Below are 16771 nucleotides of genomic sequence, written 5' to 3' on the forward strand. Positions count from 1 at the left end.
TAGGAGCTTGGGATACCTAATTAAGTCTAACATAAATTTTTTAGTGAAACTTATTTTAATTAACTGAGATTGCTTAACTATCAGGCATATTAGTTAACTAAATACAGGGTTTCTCAAAGTGTAGATTCCATACCCAGCTTCAGCCACCTGGGAACCTGGGGCAAATTCTTAGGCCTCAGTCCAGAATCTAGGGCCAACCAAGGAATCTGTTTTAACAAACACTCTGGTGGGGAGTGTGCTGTAGTCCCAAATACTCAGGAGGCTGAATGGGAGGATCCCTTGAGCCCAGGGGTTTGAGGCCAGCCTAGGCAACACAGTGAAACTCAGTTCAAGAAAAAAAAAAAAAAAAAAGAAGAAGAAGTACAAAACAGGTAATTCAGGGAATTCCCATACACACTGAAATAGAATGACTGGAAATTTTCCCTAATTAGATAATTTAATTGGAAACTTGAATTATTGATTTAATTAATCAATAATGACAAGTTCAATGGGGATCTCAACCAATCTCAGCTATGTTTTCACCTAGAGATTTAATTAGTTAATGCTCTAATAAAAGACATAGCAAGGATGGTTTACTATTATGGATATCATTAGTACTAAAATAATTCGTTGAATAATATCATAATGATATTAGTTAGCTAGGCAGTGCAGCCACATTCTTTACTGAGTTGCAGATTGCACTGTGGCGGGATAAATTTGGCAAAACGAGTCGCTTGTGAAGGTAGCTGGAGAGGGTGAGGGTGAGAATTGGAATGGGAAAGAACTTGAAAAATGTTTTAATAAACCATCTTAAGAAACTAAATTAGTAAAGAGGAAGGGGTTTAATGAGATACCCAAAGTACCTATCCGTGTGAGCCCTATGAAGAGGGATAGCTGGGATATTCACTCCAAGCTCTTTTCTCTTTGAAGTAACTAAGGAGGCATTTCTATGGGATTTCTCTCTGTCCCTAGGATTCTGTGTTCTTTGGGTGTCCCAGCATACCCAGGAGAGCACTGTAACCCTCCTGCCCTGCTCCTTCAATGCCAGCAGAAGGAGACCAGCCATTGGCTCTGTCACATGGTACCAAGACAAGGTGGCCCTTGGAAAGGAGGTGAGGAACAGGATCCCACAGTTCAGGGGCTGCCTGATTCCCCTCGCTTCTTCCCCATTCCTCTGTGACCACCAGGCTGACCTACACATCTGGGACACCCAAGGCCAAGATGCTGGTGTCTGTGTGTGTAGGGTGGAGGTGCTGAACCTGGGTGTTAGGACAGGCAATGGGATTTGGCTTCTGGTAGTGACAGGTAAGGCATGGGGAGGCAGGACCTCCAAGACTGGAATGTCCCTGACAGTCAGGAGTCCTTCCCTGCCCTTATTAACCAAGCCCCTTCCTCTCCACTGCCCTCATGCAGGACCTCCTGGACTAAAGATCAGCACAATGCCCCTCCTTCAGGCTGGATTCTACGCCTTTGGTTTTCTCTCTGTGGCCAAGGGCAGCACCCTCTATTTCCAGGGAACATGTGAGTATGGAGCCAGGGTAATGGTGGAAGGATAGGAGGGGCAGTAAGAACTGGAGGAGAAAGGGACAGACATCATGAAGAGAGAGCTTCATGTTGTGGCACTGAATTACTCCTGTCATCTTTCCCACTAATTATAGTCACATGGCCACACGCTGCCATTCCTTGGATGGTCTCTGAGAAGTGATTCCAGATCCCAGTGATCTCTGACCCTCTTCAAAAAAACCCAATAAATCCTTCTCTGCCCCACTACTACCTCCTCCTTTTGGGTCTTGTATATTTTCTCCTCTATTTTCCAGATGCTTCTCTCTGGTCCGCCTGGTTCTTAACTCCCTTCCACTAAGATCTGACCTGGAAAGGTCCAAGGAGAAAGCTCCCTGCATTGGAGCCTAGAGGTCCGTCCCAACGTTATCTGGAGCTTGCACAACCATCTCTCCTAGGCCAGGGAAGCTGAGGCTGCTGCTCCTGAGAAATGGAGATTATCAAATTAATTATTCCTACTTGTCAACTGCCCATTCCAGCCAGGCCCACAGACTATTTTCTGCTTTCAGGGGAGTTCAGGTTCCTTAATTCCTTTTTTCACCCAATAGTTACAACTTGACCCCAAAATGAGAGGGAGGGTGAGCCCCTTAAGTTTTGATGGTGCTCATTTGGAATAGTGGCTCAAGATGGACTGAGAGGCCTGAGACACAGAAGTGGCAAGATAATGGTCTTTACTGAGTGAACCACAGGATGACCCTGACCACCTGCCTGGGTTGAGGGAGGTGTCTAGGGGCACTTAGGTAGGTTTGTTCTTGGCAATGCAGGCATAGTCAGTGCTGGGGTCCTCCTTCATGCCTTCTGCTTCTTCTCTGACCTGGTCACTGCCAGACATGGGTAGCCTTTGCAGAGATGCATAGTGTAGCTCCTGGTCCGGAAGTTGGTTCTGGTCAGGCAGAAGGCACTGATGAAAGGGTACCTGGGAGCAGAGCCCTCAGATCCTTCTCCAAGTACTGCCCCCAGCTCCCATCTCTCTTACCTCACTGATGCCTCAGTCTCCCTTTTCCTCTCCAAAGCTTCTATCTCTCTCCCTCTCATTTTCCCTGTCTCTTTTTTTTTCTCTGCTGGCCTATCCTCCATCCTCCAGTTCTTTTCTATGATTGCTGTTTCCCTTTGTGTCCCTCCATCTCTTGCTCCCCCTCCTACCCTCACCCTCACCCATGCACACTTTTATTCTTTTTCCTTTTTTCTCATTTTGTCTCTCTCTTAATTCTCATTTTTCATCTCTTTGTCTCTTTTATTCCTTTCTCTTTCGATCTTATTTTCTCTGTTCTCCATACCATTTCTTTTCCTCTCTTCTCAATCTCGTCTTTCTCTCTTTTTTGCCTCTCTCTGGCTATTTCATGCTTCCACTATCTCCCTGTTTTACTCTTGGCCCCCACTCCTCACCTCAGCCCCCTACTCCCCCTTATCCCTGACCCCTTCTTGGATTCTCTCTTACTCTCACCCCCTACTGCCCAGACTCACCCATCTTCTCTCTAGCCTTTTCACTGGAAGGAAAAAAAAAAAAAAAAAAACAACTCACCACAGTCCTCTTTGCTGGCTGTATATCCCCCAGTAGTAGTTTCCTCCCTCATTGACTCTGGGTGGTTCCCAGGGACAAAGCCCTGCTCCTCACCTTTTTCTTTTCTGCAGTGCTGGGGATACAGGGCCTTGCACATACCAAGCAAGTGCTTTATCACTGAGCTCCACCCCCAGCTCAGCCCTGGTCATTGGTACATTTTTCTCTTATCTTTCCCACCCAGCTCCCACCAGCCAGGACCTGTCAGGATTGATGGCAACTTTGACCCCAGCAGTAGGAAGGGTGTGGGTGGGTACTGCTGTAAGTGTGAGTAAGGAAATGTAGGTAGGGCTCACCTCTCCAATGGAGCCGACAGAGGCAGGTGAACAGAATGACCACAAGCAAGAGCAGGAGCCCTGCCAGCCCCAAACCCCCGAGGAGGAAAGGGCACTCTGTAGGAAAGAGGGGTAAGTATTAGAGGGACTATTTCTCTCTTCAGCTTTCACATCCTCCTGGTTGGTTGTGGGTGTCTCAATTCCCCTATCAGTTTTAGAGGCAGAAAAATATACTGTCAGAGATTTTTCACCCTAGACTTCATTATCTCACTTCCTACCAGAGGTATGCAGACTTTATCAGTTACCTCACCTCATAGCTAAGACCACTCACCCCCAGTAGCTTCCCACTACAGACCCTGATGATTCAGGACCTCCTGTGGGGTCTCTTTCCAACCCATACCTGTGGTCCTTAGAGGTCTTGATCACCTACTATGAACCATCCATACCTCTTTTCACCCATTACTCCCTGAGCACCCTAACCCTCCCTGTGCAGAAGGGAGGGGCCCCTTACTCACTGTGCAAATGACATTGCTCATTGGAAGTTGTCATTAGGTGGAGGACTGAGAACTGGCCTAGAGGTCAAGAAGCCTAGTCACTATTCTGATAGTCTTAATGACCTGGGCTAGTCACGTGCCTCAAGTTCCTCATCTGTGAAACAAGGAGCCCTGTGTTACAATCTTTCGTTAGCTGAGGAGCCTCACCTATGTCCTAACCCTTAGCTGGGCATTTTCCACTTGTTCCCACAGATCCTCTGAGAAGTAGTATATTGCCCGTTTCCCAGGTGAGGAGTCTAAGTTTCAAGCATGGACTTTTACAGAGATATCCAGTCAGAAGTGGTACAGCTGAGGTTTGAACTCAATCCAACTCCATAGCCCCCACCTCCTTTCCCTCTGACCAAGGCTGGCCAGGTGGTTTGGAAGAGCCTCTCCAGTACTGGATAGTTCTAGGTGCTAGTGAGAAGGCTGATGGAGGGAGAGGAGCCTGGCTTGGAGTCCAGTCCTGGGGTGACTGGTAGAAAAGTAGAGAGAAAGGTGTCCAGAGCCCCTCAGCTACAGTGACCCAGAAGAGCAGGGTCCTGCTTGGTTGGTGTGGAGAAGTGGGGCATGGAGGAATTTCTGGGGCCAATAACTTCTCCTTAGGCACTTCCTGTACTCCAACCACGGGTTCCTGTTTGAGGGCAAAGAGGGGGCCGCTGACTTCACCCCAAAGTCAGATACATGACTATGATCTGAAACCAAGACTCTCCTGGGTTTAAGAGGAATGCTTGGGTATGTGTGGGAAGCAGAAGCCGGAGATGGCCACAAGGGCGATGGGAACAGAAATGAATTTTTTTTTTTTTGCGGTGCTGTGGGTCAAACCCAGGGCCTGTGCTTGCAAGGCAAGCACTCTACCGACTGAGCTATATCCCCAGCTGTTGAGTTGTTTTTAATTTCTTTGGTGAGCAGAGACTCAGAGGATGGACAGAGGATTTCTTTTCTTTTCTTTTCTTTTTTTTTTTTTAACATTTTTTAGTTGTAGATGGACACAATATCTTTATTTATTTTTATGTGGTGCTGAGGATCGAACCCAGTGCTTTGCATGTGCAAGGCAAGCGCTCTACCACTGAGCTAGAGCCCCAGGAAATATCAAATACATGCTTCTGCCTCCCTTCATTTTAGCCATACCTCACTCTGGAGTGTGGCCATCCTTACCCTAACCCCACAATTTCCCCCATAAGGGTCTCTGTCTACTCCCAGCTTACCCTAAGCTGTGGCCTGAAGGGTGGACAAACTGGCTAGAGACCCCTGGGTAGAAAGGAGTGTTGCCATCTCAGACATTCCTGACCCTTCTCTGATCTTAACCCCTCCCCACCTCAACTTCCCCAGCATTGTTAGGAGAGGAAGTACATTTCTCTAAGGTTAAAACATCTTTTCTTTAAGGTTCCCACACTGTGGGCTGCGAATAAGTCCTTCTTAACTCCAGCCATCCTATTGATCATGCTAGTAGTCAGTGAATGTCCACCTCCTCTAGGGGTCTTACCTGATTAACTTGTTCCCAGTTACCTTTCAATCTGCATCTGCTGAGAGCTCTTAATCTTGGTTTATGCATGTGGACACACACAGCCTGGTTCCTACATCAGACAGAGCTCTGATGGTTTTACGGTGATTCTTGGTCTTCTACATCTGTATTCAGCAGGGTGTTTGGCTGGCTGATTAATAAGCAGGACATTCAGAGGCAGCCAGACTAGCTCTATATGAACACTGCTAATAGATGCAGGACAAAAAGTTGACAAGTTGTTGTTGGCATAGGAGGTGGGGGTTATCCAGGAAGACTTCCTACAGGAGGCAGCATTCTGGTGCTGAAAACAGAACTAAGGGCAGTGAACCAAGGTCCTCTAGATAGAGATCAAGATGAATGCCCCTTAGTGGTACTGTTATGGAGAGGGAGAAGGGTGATGGAGGATTACACTCCTGGTAAAGACTAGGAAGCTCAAGTGAAGGCAAGAGGTGAGGAAGAAATGTGGTGCCTGAATTCGTATGCATTCACATTTAGTTCTCCAAATTCAGGAACTTTGTAAGTGGGCAGATCAGTAATTCTGGCCACTCAGGAGGCTAAGGCAGTAGGATCACAAGTTCAAGGCCATCCTCAGTAACTTAGCAAGACCCTATCTCAAAAAAAAAAAAAAAAAAAAAAAAAAGAACTGGGTTAAATCCCCAGTACCACCAGGTGGTGGGGTGGAAATCCTGTCTCAAAAAACAAAGGGGGAGATAAGCATGTATAAGGCCTTGGGTTTAATCTCCAGTACCACAGAATAAATAAATAAAAACTCAGGAACTTTCTGCTACTTTTTATCACCACCCCATCCTTAATGTTCCCCCCTGTAGAACAATAGGACAATATTCAGGTTTGTTTGTTTATTTTATAATTATTTTTTTAAAAGTTCAAACAAAGAGAAATTTTGAAAAAATTGTACAGCACACATATCCTCACCACCAAGATTCTACAATTAACATTTGTCTATATTTTCTTTCACTCTTTTTTTTTGCTACTGGGGATTGAACTCAGGGGTGCTTAACAATTGAGTCACAACCCCAGCCATTTTTATTTTTTGAGACGGTGTCTTGCTAAGGCCACCACACCTGGCCTACATTTTATTTTTCACCCATTTATCTTGGTTTTTTTGTATCTTTCAAAGTTGCAAATTTTAGAACATGTCACCCCATGGTGTGCTGATCATTGACTTGAGTATTTATTTCCCCATTTCTTTTTTTTGCCTGAGGAAGACAAAATTTACATACAGTGAAATGTACAAATTTGAAATGCACATATTTTTTCGGGGGGCATCTAACTCAGGGCCTCATACATGCTGGGCAAGAACTCCACCACTGAGCTACAAGCCCAGATTGTCCACAAGTTTATTAATCTCTCTGTGCCTCAGTTTCTTCTTTTTATCAGGATTAAAGGAATTATAGTAATTATTATATATAAAGTATATAGATTAATGACTCATACATGCTCAGTATTATTTATTTATTAGCTATATTATTATTATTACTGTTACTACTACTACTATTATTATTGCTGTTATCCTAACACAGAGAGGTGTCATCAAGAAGTGGAGATGTGGGGCTGGGGATGTAGCTCAGTGGCAGAGTGCTTGTTTAGAACGTGGGAGGTATTGGGTTCCATCCTTAGCACTGCATAAAAAAATAAACAAATAAAGGCATGCTGTCTATCTACAGCGACAAACAAACAAACAAAAAAGAAGTGGAGATGATCTAGGACCATCAGCAACTTCCTCGGATCTGGTCTTTCTTCCCTCAACTCTTTCCCACTGCCTACTTCTTCCATTCATCTGGTCCTTCCTGTTTTGTTTTACTTATTTATTCATTTCTCTTTCCATTCATCTATTCATGCACATTTAGTAAGAACCTATTAATGGATGGAGCTTATTCTAGACTAAAGTTTTCTGAGGTGGGAGTGTGCCTCATCATTCTTCTCTCTGCTCTTTGTAGCAAGGGAGGCAATGCTGCATTCCCACCTCTCAGCAAGTCAGGAGCCAATGGTGAGGTTCAGGCCTCTTTCAACTGCCATCACTGTGAACTGGTTAAATTCTGCCTTTCCCACCTACCGCTAGAGGGATGGGAGTGAGCAAGGGAATGGGAAGAGGTTAGCCTGGTGTGGGTATAGGTTCATCTCAGGGAATCAGACATGCATCCCTCAAGGTTCAGTTCTTGTCCTCCTACTCTAACCCTTCACCTCCGGAAGGGGTTCGCAGCCCTCCCTCTAGCATCCACCTCTGAGGTATAGGAGCATGCAGACTATATTGGAGACCTGGAGTTCTGTATTGTCATTAGTCTTGTCTTTCTGAAAGCTTCCTTTTCTCTCTGGGCCCCAATTTCCCTCCCTGCTGAGCCAGAGTGAAAAGCCCCTCCATCTCTGCTTTGAAAGACTATCTCTCTACCCCAACTCCTTCCCCAGTTCAGAGAACCCAGGCATCCAGCTGCCCCACCCCAGCTCTGGGTAAACAGGAAGCTGGGTGAGGGGAGCAGGGGTGTGTGGAAAGTCCCAGCCAGGTGTGTGGGTCTATAGGGAGGGGGGTGGCCCCACCCCTGAGGTATGAAAGCCCCCCTGCCCTGGTCCTGGTTCAGAGTCTGGATGGGAGCACTGGGGCTGCAGGGCCGGGGTGGGAGGCCCCAGGGGAGGGGCTGCCTCCTGCTGGCTGTGGCAGGAGCCACTTCGCTGGTGACCCTGCTGCTGGCAGTGCCTATCACTGTCCTGGCTGTGCTGGCCTTGGTGCCCCAGGAGCAGGGAGAATTGGTGAGTGGATGCAACAGATCTTAAAGGGCTGCATCTTGCTGATGCTCATTGACTTCTGGCTATGCCTGGGGTCTTTTGCATATCTGGTTCTACTGATTGGCTGTCTCTGGTGGAAATGTTATGTATCTTTGCTGACTCTTTCCATGTTCCTGTACTGCTGTTGTCTTGATATCTCCAAGACCCTTCCTGGTTGTCTAGTTCTCTCATTTTCCCAAGACACACTCAGGCCCATCTCTCTGCCCAAATACATATGCCTTGCTTGCTCTCCCTTCCAGGGAGATATGTGTTGGGAATGGAGCTGAAAACCACAGGACTGGGGCTTGGGTTCACAGTTGGAGGGGTGCAGTGGCATCAGCTGAATCTGAACTGTTACCCCACCTAACCAGGTAATGGAATCTGCAGGCCTGGAGGCACAGGCCCAGTAAGGACTGAGTAAGAGCAACCAACTCCCCTCCTGTCTGCGTCCACAGATACCCTCTTCCTCCAGGAATTCATTCCTGCGCCCTGGAGCCCTGTCCTCTCGTGGGAAGCATCCATGGGTGGCCACTCTGCCCCCAGTCGTGGGCTCTTCACCAGTTCCAGGGTTTCAGCAGCTGCAGGAAGAAAAGCCAGAAAAGGATCTCAGATCCAGGCTCCCCGCTGCCCATCTTATTGGTAAGGCTCTGGTCGACCTGAATATGCATTTAAATAGTCCAAGTGTGCCAATTTCTTTAGGCCCACAGTGAGTCCCTTCACTTTGCTATTCCAATGCTGGATTTCCCACCCCTTTCACCACCTCTTGCCCCTAAAGTGCCCATCCTTCCGCTAATCCCCCATTCTTGCTGCTTCTTTCCTCCCCTCCCCGAGCAGACAAAATCCAGCCTAGATCACCCCATCACAGCCCCCGCACCCCACATCCGGGTGCCCTCAGCCCCCAACTCCTATTCATTCCAAACGTAGCCTCACTGCGACCGCCCCTCCCGGCGTCGCGCCCCGCCCCCTCCTGCCTACCCTCCCTGAAGTTCCGGCCGGGAGCAGAGCTCTCAGCGCTGGATTCCCAGAGAATCCACCGGCCCATCTTTCTGCAGGCGCCTGGATGAAGGGGCAGGGGCTAGGCTGGGAGGCGAAGAAAGAAGAAGCGTTTCTAAGGAGCGGGACGCAGTTCTCTGGAGCGGAGGGGCTGGCCCTCCCTCAGGACGGCCTCTATTACCTCTACTGTAACGTCGGCTACCGGGGTCGAGCGCCACCTGCCGGCGGGGGCCCTCAGGGTCGCTCCGTCACGCTGCGCAGCTCGCTGTATCGGGCTGGTGGCGCCTACGGTCGGGGCGCGCCCGAGCTACTGCTGGAGGGCGCGGAAACCGTGACTCCGGTAGTGGACCGTGCTGGGAGGCCAGAGTACAGGCCCCTCTGGTACACGAGCGTGGGGTTCGGCGGCCTGGTGCAGCTCCGGAGGGGCGAGAGGGTGTACGTGAACATCAGTCACCCCGATATGGTGGACTATAGGAGAGGGAAGACCTTCTTTGGGGCGGTGATGGTAGGGTTAGAGCCCTTTGCGTCCCTAGGGAAATGTCTGCATGGTGCAAACGTGTGAATCAGCCCAGGGATTGGGGACCCAGACGCCCGGAATCCCAGGGCAGTAAGAAAAAAATGTGGGAGACTGTTTAGAAACTGATTTTGAACCCGATGAAAATAAAAACTGTAAAGCTTCAGTGCCGCCATTACGGATGATGAGATGCAAACGCGTCTTAATTCATAATAGTGCACATGTATTGGTCAATTATTTTTAGTTTTTCTCGTTACTCAAAATCATTCATAGCACTGAGTGTGGTCTTTGCTCCCAGGGATGGTGGCATGCCTTCCCCACTCACCCTACCTCTGAAGGTCAGGCCATATGTGTCTAGTCAGAGAGTTATAAGGAAGCACCTCCTTAAACTCTGAAGCATTGCCAAGCATCTTGGTTCACAGGGTCCTGGTGGTCCCCACCAGACTCTTAGTATTCTCTTTTTCCCTTGGGTCCCTCCCCACTCTAAAAGGAATTATAAAGGGAAAGGCAAGCACCATTCAGAAGGGCCCAGCGGCAGAGGGAACCCCTTGTATGGCTGAAGGAGGAAGCACCGAGGGCTCCAGCAGCTCTCCGCGGCTGACTAACTGAAAGTCCTTTTAGTGGCTTACCTACTCTTCTACAAGGATCAGTGATCAGGCTCATGGGTTTGAAGGCAGGAGGCTAAGGAAAGGAATGGAGCGCTTGGGCGAAGAGGAGCCTGTGATGCCCCACCGCACCAGGAAGAGCCTAGAGAGGAGGGGTGGAGGAAACTGATGAAGATCCTGTCTAGGGTGTGATGGAAAGTCCTCATCCTTTGTTCACACTTTAGGTCCTCCTTCCCCCAAATGGGCAAGTATGGGGGCCTCTGGGGTGAGTGACAGCAGTCCCCCCACACCATGACCTACTTTCAGCCCCAGGCTGGAGGAGGGCAGTGGGGGACTCAAAGCCCTATTTAGGTCACCCCAATGGGTCACCCCACCCCCGCAGAACACCACTTGTTTGTTTTCCCCTGCCTAGCTACCCACCTGGACTGAAGGAAAACCCAACTTCTGAGCCTAGTGGGGCTCCCAGTCTTTGAGGCTCTATTTCCTATTTGTCCTTACTCTATTTAGAAGAGTCTTCCTGGGGGTGGGAGGGTGATTAGTATACTTTACTTGGCCAAACGTTAGTCAGGTTCCTGAATATTTTACTCTGGCTATTTGTATACTACCTCATAAAATCCAGTTTTAGCCAAGAATCCTGCTAAGTCAGTTTAGCACGAACCTACCCCCTTCTCCATATCTGATCATTCTCAATATCTGGTCAAGTTCCTTATCTTCCAAATCCCCAGTTGATGTCTGATCACCCTATCCTGTCTCAGCAAGTATTCTGTCAGAGCTGCTTAACCAGAATCCCCATTTGTGATTTTTATTTTCTCCTAGTCATTTTCTGTCCACTGAACCTCACCCTGCTCCTTGGCTATCAGTTCCCTCTTGCCCTTGCTATATTTGGAGTTTAGCCCAATCTCTGTCCCCCACTGCAAGATTTCATTGCAGGGTATCACCATGATCCTGAATAATCATCTTCCTCTCTTCCTCCTCCTCCTCTTTTGGTACTGGGGATTGAACCCAGGGGTGCTTTATCATTGAGCTACACCCTCAGCCTTATTTATTTTTTTATTTTTGAGACTGGTTCTCACTAAATAGATTAGGTTCTCACTAAGTTACTGAGGCTTGTCTTTATCTTGGCAATTCTCCTGCCTCATTTTCCCAAGTTGCTGGAATTACCGTTATGCCCCACCACACCCAGCTCCAAATAGTCTTTCCTACTATACTTTATCAAGTACCATTGAGGAGTTGTGTGTGTGTGTGTAACCCAGGCCTTGCATATGTCATTGAGTAGATTTTTCTTTAACAGGGGTGCTTTTCTTTCCAATTCATTCACCTCACACCCCTCCCCTCATCATTTGCCAAAAAAATCAGTGAGATCAAAGCTAGCAAGTAAGTCCTTCACCCACACCTTATTCATTTATTTTTTTATTTTTGGGTACTGGGAATTGAACTCAGGGGCATTTTACCACTGAGCCACATACCCAGCCCTATTTTGTATTTTATTTAGAGACAGGGTCTCACTGAGTTGCTTAGTGTCTCACTTTTGCTGAGGCTGACTTTGAATTCACAATCCTCCTGTTTCAGCCTCCTGAGCCGCTGAGATTGCAGGTGTGCACCACTGGGTCCAGCCTGTTTTTATGTTTTGGTACTGGAGATTGAACCCAGGGCTTTGCACCTGCTAAGCATGCACTCTATCACTGAGCTGTACCCCTGGCCCCTGTTCCTTGATTTTTTATTTTGTCTTTCCAATTTTACCCACTGAGAGGATGAGTGGGATAGAGCAGCCGGTGACTAGATAAAGGAAGTAAGGTAACATTTGTTGTCTACCATGCCAAGTACTGAGCAGGGATCTGATGGAAACTGGGCCTTTATATATTTATTTATTTATTTTTCACATGCTCTACAGGCAGTGGCAGATAAGGTTGACTGGTTCAGTTTGCACGGTTAGCACAGGGTTGGGGGGAGGGTGGATGGGATGCAGTGATTTGGAACCCAGACACCTGAATCTTTGGAAGTCCCTTGGCTGTGATTCAGGTACCTGAGAATGTGGCTCCTCCCTAGCTCTCTCAGGTCACAACAGCCGGAAAGAGCAGCAGGATTTTCCCAGCAAGGACTTGGAATTCCCAGAGTGGGAAATTCCCATGCCCTGAGGGACAGGTAATTAAGTTCAGGCTCCTGTTTCCTGGAGGAGGGAGGCTATTCAACTGGGCTTTGTGTGTCTTCTGAGTCCCAGGAATCTAAGGACTAGGGTCTGTCTGTGTGCAGTCATCTTAAGTCCTTCAGAGAGAAGACTTCAGAGATTGGACTCCCACCCCCAGGAAGAGACAGATGCAGAATTAATTCCAAGAAACAGATCATGTTTCTTTTCTAAGCAATCTTTATTTCTATTTCTCGCCACTGAACAGTAGGGCGATTACAGACACAGCTCCCCTAGGGAGCAGAGGTTCAGCGATGTAGCAACAGTTGGTCACCAAATCAGTATTAGTATCTGGATTATATAAATATTTTGTTTAGAACATAAGCAAAAGGAGGCAAAGAGGCCAGGAGGTCAGGTGGGAACAGCCTATAGTTCAGCTTCGTTTTCACAGAAAACATGTCTGACCCAAGGCAGCTTCTACATTGGGCCCCCAGGACACTCTAACCTTCTAAATAAATACATTCATCTGCAAATAAATAAATAATAAATAAGTAATAAATAATCACAAGTGCAACCATAAATAGAAAGGGCTGGCCCTGTGGGAAGGGCTGGGCTCTACATCTTAGGAAAGAGTCTGGAAACATCTGAGGAGAAGAAGGCCTGAGGTCCACTCATGTGAAGTGTTCGAGATGAGGTCTTCTTAAAGGGTGCTCTTAACCAAAGTCTCCCTGATCCCCACATTCCAGATGTCCCAGGTTGAATTCAGGGATCAAAACCTGAGGGCCCCAGTGATTTCTGGTAGCCTCAGTTTGAATTCTCGATGGTGGCTAGTGAGTGCCCCATCATCCAGACCACACATCCCTGCATCCAAGTTTTCTGAGTGGCGTTGAAAGTTCTAAGCTTGGGCTGAGCCCCTAATTCCTTTTCTCAACCAGAAAAGGATAAGGGGATCAGAGGGATTGTGGTCGGTGAAGGGGAGGGAGATAGGCATCCATCTCCCTCACAGGGCAATGACCCCAAAGTAGACCTGCCCGGACTCAGCAAAGTCGAGATAGCTGGGCAGGTTGACCTCAGCACTGAGTCGATCACCCTTCTGCAGCTCGAAGACCCCTCCCAGATAGATGGGCTCATACCAGGGCTTGAACTCAGCCCCCTCCAGGCTTTCCTTTGGGCAGGGGCTCTTGATGGCAGAGAGTAGGTTGACCTTGTCCTGGTAAGATACAGCAAAGCGGCTGACAGTGTGAGTGAGGAGCACGTAGGAGGAGCAGCCTTGGCCCTTGAAGAGGACCTGAGAGTAGATGAGGTATAGCCCGTCTGCAGGTACCACCAGCTGGTTGTCTATCAGCTCCATGCCATTGGCCAGGAGGGCATTGGCACGTCGGCTCAGCCACTGCAGCTGCTCCTCGGTTTGGTTTGCTAGAGGGAGGGAGAGGTGAGTCAGTGAGACTCTGTGCATTCACTTCACATCCTGGCCCTCATGTTCTGCTCACCCCAACTTCCGGTTCCTGTCACCTCTCTTTCCACATGTCATCTGGCCTTGAGGTTTTGAGTATCCACCTTAAGGGTTTTCTATTCCTCCACTCTCCCTTCGAGTCCTTCACATACTGTCTCCAAGGTTTTCTACTCTTAGCCCATCAGTCCTATCCTTCCATGTCTTATATGCACCTTCATCCCCAAGACACATGCTGAGTTCTTACCTACAACATGGGCTACAGGCTTGTCATTCATGTTTTGAGAAGATGATCCTGGGTAAGAAAGAGAAAAGAAAAAGTTGAGCTCCTTAAACTTCTCTGAAAATCTCTGCCTACTTTGACCTCCATTCCTTCTCCCCAAAACCCAAAACTCTCAACTTCCCCCACTGTTTCCATCCCAGGACTAACACTGCCCACTCCACCAGAATTAAGAGAGAAGCCTGGGAGATACTTACTGAGTGTGAGCATCTGGGCCTGGGCACTGAGAGGGAGGTTATTCGGGAACTGTGGGAGAAGGAAAAGATTAAGTATCTGAGGAATCATCCCCAGAGGAGAATCAGCTGGCTGCTTATTCAGCTTGTACTCTCTGCACCAAATATCTGGTTTCCTCTCTCCATTCATCCATTTATCTGTCCATTCATCCATCCATCCATCCAACAACTCTTTAAGTGCCTTCTGTGGGCCAACTTTTCACCTCTCCTTATCTTACTTTCCCTCAACTTTCTCCTTATTTCTCTTTCCCTCAATTATTTCCTTATCTTTCATCTCTCCCATATCTCTTCCTGCCTCACCACCTTTAATCATATCACTTTCTTTTTCCCCATCTCTTTGCTCACACCCCACATCTCTCTCTGGAGCTCTTTATGTATGTATATCTGCCTGCTCATTCATTCATTCATTCATTCATTCATTCATTCATTCATTCATTCATTCATTCACTGAACAAGTGTTTCAGGAGCACATTTCAGGTGTCATTTAGTCTCTCTCTCTCTGTTCCCTCATCTCTTTCCACATCTTTCTGCTTCCCCATCTTCCTTCACATTTTTTTTTTCCCTAGCACTCCCTATCAGCACTCTTTTCTCACCACCTGCCTCTCTTGCTCTGTTTCTCCCCTTTTTCTGTCTGGGTGGAAGTGAAGTTTGGGGAGGCACTCACCTCTTCCCTCTGGGGGCCGATCACTCCAAAGTGCAGCAGGCAGAAGAGCGTGGTGGCTGCTGCCACAAGCAGGAAGGAGAAGAGACTGAGGCACAGGCACCGGCTGGAGCCCTGGGGTCCCCATGGCTTCTTGGGGAGCGCCTCCTCGGCCAGCTCCACGTCCCGGATCATGCTTTCAGTGCTCATCCTGTCCTTTCCAGAGGAAAATGTGGAGCCCTGAATGTGGAGCAGTGTGTGTGAGGGAGAGAACCTGCCTGTCTGGATGCCTGTCTGGGATTATTTCCAGAGGGGTTTGTAGTTGCTTCTGTCCCTCCTGGCTGGTCCCCTAGTGTCCTCGCTGAGGGAGCTTTTGCTGGCTGGGTGTGCAAACAGCTGCCTTTATAGCCCGTGGGGCAAGAGGAGGGCGGGGAAAGACTCTCATTCAACCAGCGGAAAACTTCCTTGGTGGAGAAACCCATGAGCTCATCTGGAGGAAGTGGTAGTGGGCCCTACACCTTCTGTCTCGGTTTCTTCTCCATCATGGGGGCGGGGGTTTGGAAAGTTGGGGACACCCAGGCATCAAGGATACTCCTCATCCTCCCCACCCGGATACTGTGGCGAGCTTCTTGGGCCAGTTACCAATGTGTGTGTGTGTGTGTGTCTGAGAGAGAGAGAGAGAGAGGGAAACACCCTGGAAGCTGGACCCAGTTCCTCCTGACTCTTAATGCCTGTTAACTCTATTTCTTTGGGGGGCCAGGTCAGTGGTCTTTTCCCCTCTCATCTATTTCTTTTTTTCTTCTTATTTTGGGGGGTGGTGCTGGGGATTAAACAGGGGTGCTTAACCATTGAACTACATCCCCACCCCTTTTTATATTTTATTTAGAGACAGGGTCTTGCTGAGATGCTGAACTGGCTTTGAACTCCTGCTCTTCTTCCTCAGCCTCTGGAGCTCCTGGGATCACAGGCATGTGCCACCGCACCAGGCTCCCTTCTGATTTCTAGACGGACTCCCTAGGGGTAGAACTGAGCTGGGGCTTCAGATAGTTAAGTTCTTAAGGAGGAGAAAACAAGGTGGGAAGGACCTGGGGGCCAGGATAGCTTGAGACTGGGGGCACATGTGTGGCTTCTGGAAGGGATGAGTAGGGGTAGCTTGGGACAAACCTGGGACAGCCCCAGAGGGAGTGAACTCTGCCTTGGGAATTCACAAACCCCACGAGGCAGGCCTTCTCCTTTCATTCTGATCTGAGATTCAAACTACCAGTTTCAGTCTTGGCTTTCAAGGGATTCTGAAGCCCCTGATTTTTTCACGAAGACCTTGGAGCTCTGATGTTGGCCATGTTTCTTTAATGTCCACTATATGTTATACCCCTTAGTTCTGGAAGCTCTCCCACTGCCTAGGGCCCATGAAGGGTCATGTCTTCCAGAGGGTCCCCTTATTCTACCTCCTTAGATCTGGACATTGCCCCACCCTTTTGTGTGGTCACTTCTCCCCAGAGGCCATCAGCGACCCCTATTCCTTGGGAGCTGTACACGTGGCCATAGCTCCCAGAAGCCCTCGGACCACCACCCCTAAAGACCTTGCCCCCGCCTCACCATTTTTCTTTCCACAGCTTCTCCCTCAGTTCTTCTGCAGCAATCAGGCTGCCTGACCCATGTGAACCAGCAACAAATCCCTGGAGCTCCCAGGCTTCCTTATCTCCTTGTCCTGCTCATAGCCCCTGACCCCTCTGAGACCTCTGTCTCT

General features: G+C 48.4%; 3 protein-coding genes across 3 annotated transcripts; 1 reads left to right on the forward strand and 2 right to left on the reverse strand.

The window, feature by feature from the left end:
• Nucleotides 1-1506: 1506 nt before the first annotated feature.
• LST1 (leukocyte specific transcript 1) lies at nt 1507-5057 on the reverse strand (the record flags this gene model as incomplete). Its single annotated transcript, XM_079149215.1, has 4 exons — nt 1507-2422; nt 3004-3026; nt 3394-3489; nt 5042-5057. The coding sequence occupies 4 exons, from the start codon at nt 5055-5057 to the stop codon at nt 2276-2278; spliced, it is 282 nt and encodes a 93-aa protein (XP_079005341.1). The 3' UTR covers nt 1507-2275.
• Nucleotides 5058-6125: 1068 nt separating this feature from the next.
• LTB (lymphotoxin beta) lies at nt 6126-9858 on the forward strand. The gene is made up of 3 exons (XM_079147881.1): nt 6126-8172; nt 8643-8826; nt 9240-9858. Exons 1-3 carry the CDS (start codon nt 7972-7974, stop codon nt 9740-9742), a joined length of 888 nt encoding a protein of 295 aa, XP_079004007.1. The 5' UTR covers nt 6126-7971; the 3' UTR covers nt 9743-9858.
• Nucleotides 9859-12600: 2742 nt separating this feature from the next.
• On the reverse strand, nt 12601-15323 carry TNF (tumor necrosis factor). The gene is made up of 4 exons (XM_079147103.1): nt 15049-15323; nt 14349-14397; nt 14119-14166; nt 12601-13837 (listed from the first exon to the last, which is right to left on the reverse strand). The coding sequence occupies exons 1-4, from the start codon at nt 15232-15234 to the stop codon at nt 13422-13424; spliced, it is 699 nt and encodes a 232-aa protein (XP_079003229.1). The 5' UTR covers nt 15235-15323; the 3' UTR covers nt 12601-13421.
• Between the last annotated feature and the right edge of the window lie 1448 nt (nt 15324-16771).

Source organism: Sciurus vulgaris (genome assembly GCF_902686455.1).
Source record: "Sciurus vulgaris genome assembly, chromosome: 7".
NCBI lineage: Eukaryota > Metazoa > Chordata > Mammalia > Rodentia > Sciuridae > Sciurus > Sciurus vulgaris.

What these genes read in the sequence shown, in the direction of transcription:
- LTB (XM_079147881.1), top strand. Translation starts at nt 7,972, where the DNA reads ATGAAAGCCCCCCTGCCCTGGTCCTGGTTCAGAGTCTGGATGGGAGCA. An exon ending in CCCAGGAGCAGGGAGAATTG is followed by an intron (nt 8,173 to 8,642) that starts GTGAGTGGATGC and finishes CTGCGTCCACAG; the next exon opens with ATACCCTCTTCCTCCAGGAA. An exon ending in CCCCGCTGCCCATCTTATTG is followed by an intron (nt 8,827 to 9,239) that starts GTAAGGCTCTGG and finishes ATCTTTCTGCAG; the next exon opens with GCGCCTGGATGAAGGGGCAG.
- TNF (XM_079147103.1), bottom strand. Translation starts at nt 15,234, where the DNA reads ATGAGCACTGAAAGCATGATCCGGGACGTGGAGCTGGCCGAGGAGGCG. An exon ending in GGCCCAGATGCTCACACTCA is followed by an intron (nt 14,167 to 14,348) that starts GTAAGTATCTCC and finishes TTTCTTACCCAG; the next exon opens with GATCATCTTCTCAAAACATG. An exon ending in GCCTGTAGCCCATGTTGTAG is followed by an intron (nt 13,838 to 14,118) that starts GTAAGAACTCAG and finishes CCCTCCCTCTAG; the next exon opens with CAAACCAAACCGAGGAGCAG.